The 11,706-nt window shown below is 41.6% G+C and overlaps 1 protein-coding gene across 1 annotated transcript in view; it reads left to right on the plus strand.

The window, feature by feature from the left end:
* CTDP1 (CTD phosphatase subunit 1) overlaps nt 1-11,164 on the plus strand; it is an 83,836-nt gene extending 72,672 nt beyond the window's left edge. Inside the window, exon 13 of the mRNA XM_040433499.1 lies at nt 10,135-11,164. Within this exon, the coding sequence (XP_040289433.1) occupies nt 10,135-10,279 (145 nt within the window). The 3' untranslated portion in view covers nt 10,280-11,164. The remainder of the gene's footprint in view (nt 1-10,134) is intronic.
* Nucleotides 11,165-11,706: the final 542 nt, after the last annotated feature.

Consider the following 11,706-nt stretch of genomic DNA (forward strand, 5'->3'; position numbering starts at 1 on the left):
ATGTAATGGGTTTCCTTGGACAGTACAGATTTCTACTGCCACCCATGTGTGTGTGACCACATATTGAACTATGAATCATGTGTTTGGGCTGGGTTGCCTTTGGGCATCCATGATTCAGCCGCTGCGTGCGACAGACACCCCACCCACCCGTGGCCACCTCTGTTAAAGGGCATCTGTCATTAGATTTGTACCTATGGTTGACCAGTTAAATCTGTACTTGGCAGCTTAAAGGGAACCTGTCACCGGGATTTTGGGTATAGAGCTGAGGACATGGGCTGCTAGATGGCCACTAGCACATCCGCAATACCCAGTCCCCATAGCTCTGTGTGCTTTTATTGTGTCAAAAAACAGATTTGATACATATGCAAATTAACCTGAGATGAGTCAGAGCTTGAAAATGACTCTTCTCTGGTCACACAAGTAAGATATGACTCTTATGTTAATTTGCATATGTATCAAATCGGTTTTTTTACACAATAAAAGCACACAGAGCTATGGGGAATGGGTATTGCGGATGTGCTGGTGGCCATCTAGCAACCCATGTCCTCAGCTCTGTACCCAAAATCCGGGTGACAGGTTCCCTTTAAGGTATCTGTGTTGGTCCCATGTTCATATGTGCCAGTGTTGCTGAGAAAAAAAGTTTTAATGTATGCAAATGAGCTCCAGGAGCAACGGGGGAGTTGCTGTTACACCTAGAGACTCGGCTTTTTCAGCATCTGTACTTTAAATGACAGGACCGGGTGTGATGATGTTTTCACTGCCTGGTTCTGTCATAGTGCACATGCGTCAGGTTAGCCTGTTTCATAGGTACAAACCTGCTCACAGATGCCCTTTAACCCATGTATTTGTGCGGGCATTAACCCCCACCGGTGAGCAGGGTTCATCTGTCCCCTGCAAACCCAACCTTTACAGCCTTCCATTAAAAACACATGCTCAACTGGCAAAGGGTATTAACCCCTTGGATACCGGAGTTTTTTTTTTTTTTTCGTTTTTGCATTTTCATTTTTCTTCCCCATCTTCCTTGAGGCATAACCTTTTTTTATTTTTCCGTTTACATAGCTGTATGACGGCTTACTTTTTGCGAGAGAGGTTGTTCTTTCTAATACCACCATTGAATGTGTCATATAATGTAGTGGGAAGCTGGGAAAAAAATTCCAAATGGGGTGGAATTGAGAAAAAAAAAATGCAATTCCTCCACTGTTTTATGGGTTTTGTCCCTACGGCGTTCCCGTAAAAATGACATGCCCTTCATTCTCTGGGTCAGTACGATTACAACTATACCACATATGTATAGTTTTTTTTTATGTCTGACCCCCATAACTTTTTTATAGTTATATCTACTGAGCTGTGTGGGGGCTCATTTTTTGAGGGACGATCTTAGTTTTTATTGATACCATTTTGGAGTGTGTGTGACTTTTTTAGCACTTTTTATTACATTTCTTTTCGTAAGAGAAGCAATGAAAAAATGTCGGAAATAGGTTTTTCTAAGAATTTTATTTATTTTTTACTGATGACCTATCCTCTGGATAGGTCATCAGTATCTGATTGGTGAGGTCTGACACTTGGGGCCGCTGCTGATCCGCTGTTTGAGAAGGCGCTGAAAGCGCTTCTCTCTGCTTTTCCTAGGCCAAGTGACGACACGTTCAGCCACATTCAAGTGAATGGGGCTAAGCTGCAATTCCAAGCACAGCCGCTATACAGTGGATGGCGCTGTGCTTGGTAAGCTGCAAGAAGGCAGCGGTGCTCACAGGACTGCTGCTGCCTTCTCAAACAGCTAATCCACGGGGGTCCCAGGTGTCAGATCCCCACCGATTAGATACTCGTGATCTATCCAGAAGAGAATAGGTAATCAGTAAAAAAAAAAAAATCTTGGAAAACCCTTTTAAGAACTTCACAGCCAAGAAAATTGCACTCGTATTTGTGTTAGGCCATACACATACAAGCGAGTTCAGTGTGAGAAACTTGCAGCGTGAGTAAGTGTGAGGTCCCGTTCTCACTTCTGCTCCTCTGACAGTATCGAACAGTATTTTAATAACGTATAATGCTGTGTCACCATGAGAGATCTACAGATTTAGGCCTCATGCACATTAACGTTTTTTGTTTTTTTGCGTATATGGAACGGAAGTTACTCCCTGTGCATTCCGTTTCCGTATGTCCATATTTATGTTCCGCCAAAAAAAAAAGACCTGTCCTATTATTGTCCGCTTTATGGACAAAACAAGGATAGTACTGTTCCGTTCCGCAACATACGGAATGCACGCGGACGTCATCCGTATTTTTTGCGGACCGCAAAATACATAGGATCGCACAGCATGAGTCCTAATGTTGTGCGATCCTGTCAGAAGAGCGGAGGTCAGAACAAGACACGTGAGTTTCTCACATTGAACTCGCCTGTGTGTGTCTGGCCCTACACACACCCCACCCTCCTGAATTTGGATCACCATAGGGGTTTATGGTGTTCAGAAGTGCCATGTCATGCTTGGTTGTTGCCTTTAAAATTAGGCTTTTGTTAGTCTTAATTGAGCCTTGTGTTGGTAATTTGCCGGCTTTCTAACAGGTTACGTCCCAGCACGTATGAGCCGAATACCATGCATAGTCTATCAGTTCTTGGCACAGAGAGAATGGAGCTCTGTGCAGCTTCTGCAACAAGCCATTGTTTTATTGCCACGAATATCTCCTCACTTAACCCTTTCACTGCCATGGATGAAGTACATTGTGATGTTGAACTCTTGCCGCAGATAGGTTGTTAGCTACTGATACCCTATTAAAGCCCTAAGTGATAGCTTTCCGATTCGAACACCGTTCTCGGTGCAGTGTTTGGGTTACAGCACCCAGTTTTACTGGCTGGTTCTGTTTGTGTAAGAGGGGAGAGCTGCAAGTGACATCGGGGAGAAAGATCAGTCCGTTACTATCATCTCTTCTCCCACCGTACAGTCTCCATTACTTGTTTTTATGGTATCCTTTTTACCAAACTGGAAAAATGTGTCACCGTTAATGGGAAAAGGGCCTTTTTCTACTACAGGAGTGAGATGATTTGATGACGCTGCACACTTATAGAGATTTTTGGTCTGTTAGTGAGTTATGAGAACATATGCAAGGTTCATATATGTTAGTTATGCTTATCTTGTGCTTTCATCTTTACTACATTTTTATGGATTTTATGTATTTCTTACAAAACCTTTTTTGTTTAATAATATTTGCGTTTCTCAAACCTGTGAAAATTTTCATGGCGGCAAAAGTGATAAACTGGTTGCCTCATCAGATAGGAGCCTCCAAGGCTTCCAGAACCCCCGATCAAATGCTTGTTTTGCCTGGCCATTGTAATGTACTATATGGCAGCTATGCATATACATGGTCCTCCGTGCTCTCTGTTCTGACTCAGAGGTAGTTCTCCCCTCAATGACGGAACCCATGGCCACATAATAATTTTTCGAGATCATATTAGCAGAAAATTAAAGGACATCTGTCAGCAGATTTGTACCTATGAAGGTATCTGTGTTGGTTCCCATGTTCATATGTGTCTGCATTGCTGAGAAAAATTATGTTTTACTATCTGCAAATGAGCCTCTTGGAGCAATAGAGGCATTATCGTTGCACCTAGAGGCTCTGCCCTCTGCACTTTGATTGACAGGGCTGGGCAGGTGTGATCATATTTACACTGCCTGGCCCTTTTCAATCAAAGTGCAGAAGGCTCCGCAATTTTAGAGAGAGCAGAGTCTCTAGGTGTAATGATAACGCCTCCATTGCTCCTAGAGGATCATTTGCATATATTAAAACTTCATTTTTCTCAACCATGCGGGCACGGATGCCTTCAGCTGCCAAGCGCACATTCAGCAGGTCAGCCAGTTTCATAGGTGCAAATTTGCTGACAGATGCCCTTTTAGCTGACATTTGCTAAAACACCGAACATTTTAAGATTTATGCCAAAGTAGAAAATTTGCCAAAAGCATTTTTTTTTTAAAGGAAATTAGTTTCATTTTCAAAACTTTGTGCACCAAAGGGTCTACCTACTGTAAAAGTCTGACAGCAGGTAAGTAATATCTGAATATTGAAAGCAGAATTAGCAGTAAAGGAAACCAGTATATTCATGGATGACACTATAGAGAAGCCATCCCTGTTCCCACAGACGTTAGCTCCCCTGGTTCCCTAATGAAGAAAGTAAAGGCTTTAAAACTCTTCTTAACAACATTAATGGAAGATATTATTCCTTGTGGTTCACGTCTTGCCTTTATAAATTGATAATCAAAAAGTTATTTCTAAAATTCTTAGCTGTGGTGCTTTTATATGTTTTTGCTTCCTCCGTCTTCTTCCAGTCATGAAGTAGACTTTAAAACTCTTCATTTGCCAGATGTCTGCTTTCAATGCAAGGCAAAAGCGACATAATAAGACCTATCGAAAAAGTGTCATTGTATAAAAATGCCTGTTAATAATCCCTTTTTATTCGTGCCGCTTTAAGAAGTCATTCCATGCAAAGCATGAATCCTTTGTGACTGCCTTTTTAAAGTGTATTGAAAGAAAAGCGCTGTCTCTCCGTATGCATGTCCATTGAGAAAATCAGATTACCTTTCAAACCCTGATAGAAGTGCTTGCAGGCGTTTGACAGGCGGATGCCCTGCTGAATATTGTGTGGCTGGAACAAACATGCCAGCTCTCCAATGAGCCACTGTCGCTGGTAGACTTTGCTGCATTTTACATTCATCATCAGGTTCCCATCTCGTGTCTTCTTCTAGATATGTAACAATATATTTTTTTATTGGGTAGGGTTTTAGTCTTCATTGCTCATTTTCAGCTGATTCAAGCAGAAGTATATGGTTTAAAGGAGTTTGTCAGGCATTACTTATCGATGGCCTATTCGTTGTACTGGTCATCAAGATCAGTTCGTGGGGGGCCAACTCCCAGCCAATCAGCAGTCTTAAAAAGCTCTGCTGTGTTTGGTTAAGGCCTCATGCACACGGACGTTGTTTTGGTCTGCATCCGATCCGCAGTTTTTGCGGCTTGGATGTGGACCCATTCACTTCAATGGGGCCACAAGAGATGAGGACAGCACTTCGTGTGCTGTCCGCATCTGTTGCTCCGTTCAGTGGTCCGCAAAAAAAAATATAACCTGTCCTATTCTAAATAGGCACTTATATTAAAGGGGTTGTCCAAGTTATATTTATTGGAGACCTATCCTCAGGATAGGTCATCAATATCAGATCGTCTGGGGTCCGACACCCGGCCCCCCTGCCGATCAGCTGTTTGACGAGAAGGCGCGCGCCGTGCCATCGCTGCCTCCTCTTGACTGTTTACCTTCTAGCTGTTGCATCTGCAGCGGTGAGCAGGTGTAATTACACCCAAGCAGCCCCATTCATTTCAATGGTACGGATCGCTCTTATACAAGTGTATGGGAATGATGAAATGAAGGGGGTTGCTTGGGTGTAATTACACCTGCTCACCGCTGCAGATGCAACGGCTTTAGAAGGTAAACTGTGAAGAGGAGGCAGCGCTGGCACGGCGAGCGCCTTCTCGTCAAACAGCTGAAGATCTGATCTGATATTGATGACCTACCCTGAGGATAGGTCATCAATAAATATAACTCGGACAATCCCTTTAATGGCTGTCCGTGATGACCTCTCCTAAGCATAGGTCATCAGTAGGTATTATATATATATATATATAATATATATAATTATATTTTATTCCACTGTATGAAAAAGCTGTCCTGGTTATTTGATGCCAACACGTGCATGGGCCATATTCACTCATAGCGTATTTGATGTATAATGTTCTTTCACACAGAAATCTAACAGTGTTCTCTACATTACTAGTGAATGGGATGCTAACAAACCCCATTCGTAAAAGCATGTAAAATTGACACGTGGATTCGAGGCATGGTCTAAGCCATATTAGTCATACATTATCTGGTCTAACAAGTAGGGATCGACCGATTATCGGTTTTACCGATATTATCGGCCGATATTCAGGATTTTGAACGTTATCGGCATCTATTTTGCCGATATACCGATAACGCATTGGGAACACAGAACGCGCTGCTCTCAGCGCTCTCCGTGTTCCCTCCGCAGCACAGGGGAGAAGGAAGCAGTGTCTCCCTCCCCCTGTGCTGCTGCCGCCGCCGCCAATGAGAGGAGCGAAGACGAGTAGGGGCGGGGCTGTGGCCACCGCTCCACCAATGAAGCAAAGTCATGTTCAGCTCCATGCTGCTGTGTGCACAAAGCACAGAGCAGCAGGGACAGTGTGAGCTCCTATTCACCCTGATAGAGATCTATCAGGGTGAATAGGACAAGGGTTCTAGTCCCTAAGGGGGCTAAAAGTTAGTAAAACAACAACAAAAAAAACACAAAAATATTAAGTATAAATGAAAAAGATTTACAAAAAAAATACACGTTAACAATAAACATTAATTTTCAGCAGATTTGTGTAGGAATTTTTTTTTTTTTCTCAAAAATGAAAAGTCCCAGAATATCGGTATAAATTATCGGCTATCGGCCTGAAAGTTCACAAATTATCGGTATCAGCCCTAAAAAATCAATATCGGTGGATCCCTACTAACAAGTCTCCGTCTGGCAGTCGTGTAATCTGAAAAAAGTCCGGATGAGTATTTAGTTGTTAGTTTGTTCCTGGTCTTGTGTTGTACTTCATGAGCCATTTAAATGTGGATTGATGATCTGTAAAATAATGCCATTTGTGGGAATGTTTGCTAGAAATCCCATTCAATATTCATAATGCTAAGTGCAGTGATTAATATTTAATTCCAGCTATCATAAATTTTCCATTTGTCAGTGTTAGTTCACATTTAATGTTAATTTTAGTGGTTAAAGAATACTGCAATTTAACTTGGTGCAATTACAAAAATATGTATATTTGTGTCAGCTGTTCAGTCTACCTTCAGGAAGCACCCTGATGGTACCGTCCAGAAAAGGTCATGGCACTGGTGGGTCTTTGCCATTGAGTCACCTTTTTTTTTTTTTTGTCCATTGGCGAACTCATGCTGGGTTAACAAACTGTATTTTATTTTGTCAAGAGATTGACTTTTTTAACCACTTTTTAACTCCCATAAACCTGTTCATACTCTGACTCGTTAGAAAGGTAGATGTAAATTTTAGTGGAGGTAATCTTCTTACCGGTGGCTGTAGTTGTGAGTTATAACATCCCTTCTGGTCCTCAGCTGGGTCATGTGACGGAGACTCTCCAACTGACACAGCCTCCTATTTGTGGGCAGTAAGGGTGGGCTCACATCACATTTTATGTCTCTGTTTTACGTACATGTTAGGCCTCGTTCACATCACCGTTTCTCCTTTCCGTTCTTCGGCTCCGTTGAGGAGCAGGCGAACGGAAAGGACGGATTCTGCAGATAACTGAGACCTAACTGTTTTTTCTTTTGTTTTATTTCTTAGTCTTTTACACTAGGCTCACATCTACGGTGCTTCTCCATTTTTCTGTTCCGGTATAGGAGCTGGAATAGCAGAAAAAGAAAAACTAAAGGATCAGATCTGGCATATGTCAGACACCAACAGCGCCCAATGGCTTCCATGGACTATAATGGGGTCTTTTTGGTTTCTGTTACAATATCCTTCATTTACAGGACAGAACGCTATCAAATGCAGCTTTTTTGGCGGCGTCTGTGGCTTGTAACTGCTCCTCCCCCACAGATGTACTTACTGTAATTAGTGTAACCAGCGAATGAGGATCAGTTTATTACAGGAAGACATTAAATGGCATATTCTGAGCCGTCCAGTCTATGAATGTGGAAGTGAATTAAAATGTATGCAAAATCTTCATGTACTTTTTACAGCTCAAGACGGACTTCTAGCTGACTTCCCTAAAATAGCCCTTTTTTGTGAAGTGTGCTTAACCAAATTTTTCTCCTCCTACCATTTTAATGTTATAAGCTTGGCCTTTGCTAACAAAACACAGAACTGGTGGAAGTAATGATATATTCCCAGATTGGTACTTTTACTGGAGGAAAAAAAAAAAAAGTTTTCATACACAGAGCAGACAGAATTTTCGTGCAATTATATTTAATTACATACTCCCGGTTGAAGTGCTTTGTCTTGTTGACTTCGCTGTGTTGCAATTACCAGTGTGAGAGTCTTAATTTCTTGACTTCATGAAGATGCTAGGACATGCTTTGGACAGGTAGCATTGTGAAAAGCTGTGGTTATGAGTGTTTATTGCCGTGGCTGTATTTAAATAATGGCGCAAAGGTCAGCACATCCAACAAGTGAGGCGAGCCACTTTTGCATCATTTTCTAAATGATACTCTGAGCATTAAGCATCTATTTGCATGATCCACATAATGGATTAGTTAGAAACTTGACATCTGTAAATGTATGTTTGCCGTGGTGACTGGAAGCCCTGACAAGTGCTATGGATTAGACGTCTAGGCAGCTAGCTGTCAATGCTGTCATTCCAGTGTTCAGGGTACCAGTCAGAAGTAATGGAATAACTGTATACGCCATGGAAAGTGTCATTGTTCTGCTTGTTGTTTATTGCTTTTTTTTTGTGTTGTACTTCAGCCAAGGAAACAGTAGAGGAATATATTTTCTTTTGATCATTTTTATATAGACTTTTTTTTCCCCCCCGCATGAGCGTAAATAAAGCTGGTAAAGGGATTCCCTGAGGTTAGCAGATAGCGTTTAGTGTAGAGAGCACATGACGTGATTACGCTCTTAGTATACTCTGATGTAGCACTTCAGTCCCTGAGAGGTATGTTAGTCTTCAGAAACACCACAAGCGCTTTTCTGCTGCTATAGTAAAATGAATCATGTCTGTTTGTACACGTAGCATCTCACTTGGTAGAGCAGTAGTTTGTGCTCCTGTGCTGCACTTCATGCTCCAATTATCTTTGCCACACTTAGGGTCCATTCAGGTGACCGTATTTCTGGGTCCGCATCCGTTTCGCAATTTTGAGGAACTGGTGCGCAGCTATTCATTTCAATAGGGCTGCGAAAGATGCGAACAGCACACCGTGTCTTATCTGCGTCCGTTCCGCACGGACGGTATTCATGTTTTGCGGTTCTGCAATTTACAGTCTTTGCCTTTTTCGAGAATGTGGAGAACTGCTCTCTCCCCCTTCAGTCTGTTTGTCTACCTATGTGTCTGCTTGGTGTAGCCAGTATAAGTCCTCCTACAGTACCAGTGTTTCTCAGTCCAATTGGCTCCTTCATTCATTTCACGTACATGAGCCATCTGACATTGTGTCTCATGCTGTGCCTCCGCATTGGTTATCACATATTTGTTGTTAAAAAACATCAGAACCGGCCATATAGGTGCATGGGCGGACTGGGAACTTAAAGGGAACCTGTCACTTCCAAAAACCATCCCAAGCCGCCTGCAGTATCTGACAGTAGCCAGCAGCGTGTTTCCGCCGATAATAAGGCCGATGCTGCTAAAGCTCAGGAAACATTATTTTATCCCCTGCCGGCGCGCTTCTCTAGTCGGGCTTGAAGTCAAGGGGGAAGCAGCCTCCTTGCTTCAAGTCAAGATAACCACGCCCCCTTCGCTGTGACTGACAGCCGGTAGTTCGGCTGACTTTGCCGAACTCTCTGCATAAGCGCTGTCAGTCAGAGTATAGGTCATCGGTATCAAAATCTCAGAAAACCCCTTTAAATGATTGTGGTAGGAGATACTACCTACAGATGCCTGCTGTCTAAGGCTAGTTTCACACTAGCGGCAATGAACTCCGGCAGGCTGTTCCGGCGGTGAACAGCCTGTCGGGTCCGTGCTGTCGCTAGAGCACGCGTGACTATAATTTAGTGAAGGATGTCAAAGTTTTATTCCGGCCGCCTCTCGGCATGTTTGCCGTGCTGCCGCCGGAACTCCGACCGGGGCGGTCGGAGTTCCGGCGGCAGCACGGCAAACATGCCGAGAGGCGGCCGGAATAAAACTTTGACATCCTTCACTAAATTCTAAACCTTTTTACAGAAATTCTTATATTTACCCAAATAGATCACATCACTTCATCTGGCCCACTTTCAGATTTTAATGTGAGTTTGTAAAATAATCTAATGGTTGTTTGTCAGATTAGAATTTAAAATGTTAGTTTGTGTTGTTTTAGCACTAATGTGCCTGGTTATCTATCCACATTGCTGGTTAAACAGCATTTGAGGTCACCGTTTTATTTGTTTCCTATAGAGGCCAGAAGAGAAAACTGGATGCAGATGAGGAGGAGGAAGAAGATGACGCTGATGAAGAGGAGTCCAGTAATGAGGAGGGAAGCAGTTCGGAAGCAGATGAAATGGCAGCAGCAATTGAAGCAGAGCTCAATGACTTCATATGACGCATCTGCCAATAGGAACTTTGTGTAATTGCACACATAACTGAAATGATTTGTTGTGTTGCTATTTCAGTTTTGGTGTATGTAATGTTTTTTTTTTTCTTTTGTTTTGTTTTCAGTTTCTTTCTGAAAGACCATTTCTATCTTTTTGACAGTAGCATATTTGTATATTTTGCTGGGGAATCAACTTGTTTTACACATTTCGAGGTAGTTATTTTAAGGGTGTTTTACATAAGGAACTATTTCATTCTCTCCAAGGCAAAGGAAACAAGTATTAAGACGGAAATTTGTGCTATGCCAAAGACGTGAAATGCTTTTGTCAAAGCTTTACAGGTTTTGAGAGTTTGGGGGTATTTGTTTTCATGTTTTTATTTTATTTCTTGTTCCCTTTTTTTTGTTTTACTTATTTTTTTATGCCTGTAACTCTTACTTTTCTGACCGTGGTCTGAGTAGTAAAGCAAGAGCAGTCCACTGGTGGCAAAAGATCTATCACATGGAAAGAAAACATTGCTTTCCTTATATAACAAATTAAATCATTTTTTTAAATATATACAATATATATATATATTTGTATAGATGTAGAAAATGTGATATGAGAGAATTGTAAACTTGACTTGTCACTTGCCTCTAACCAATGTCACTGAACCTCCTGTTTTTACACGTTCCTCTGTGCTTTAGTTTGGATTTGCTAGAAAAGCAGTGTTTAGATTTTTAACTTTGGCTCTCGGTTCTGGTGCCCCAGCTCAGTGTGGCTCTGAACCACGACAGAGATATTCATTGGACGTTGTTCAGGCAAAGGACGTCATTGCTATAGCTTAACATGCAATAGGGTTTTATTCAATTGAGAGGACTAATGTAAAGTTTTTGTATATTCTATTTCATATTTGACCCTCAAACAGATTTTCTTTCATTTAATAAAACAGATCAGTTTTGTAGATGGTGGTGTCTGTCACATTTTGTTTTGCGTCAAACCACTGTGCCCTGTGCATTTGCAGGTTTGTGGTTGTCCCAGGAATGAATATCAGTTTATTCTGTTAGTTCTCACAGACTTTTTTTAATTGGAATAATTTTAAATAGGATATGTCACCAAATTTCTGAACTAACTATATATACGTTATTAAAAAGTTGTCTTAGATCTGATGAAACTGATGTACTTACTATTCAAATTCATGTCAGAATGGCTGTATAGAGGCAGATTTAGTCTGTAAATGGCTTAAACTTTGTCTACACAAGCACCAGATTTATGTTGTACATGAGTAAACACTTTTCTCTAACTCTATACCATCTTTAGTTGGACTCAGTTTTGCACCAGAATTGTAGAGCAATTTGGGTGCAAAACGATGAATCTTGAGGCATGCCCCCTTTTCTCTAAACTTTATAGATACTCCAAATTTCACCACTACATGGCACAATTTACGACAAAATCTAGA

The sequence above is a fragment of the Bufo bufo genome, chromosome 5, assembly GCF_905171765.1.
Source record: "Bufo bufo chromosome 5, aBufBuf1.1, whole genome shotgun sequence".
In the NCBI taxonomy this organism is placed as follows: domain Eukaryota; kingdom Metazoa; phylum Chordata; class Amphibia; order Anura; family Bufonidae; genus Bufo; species Bufo bufo.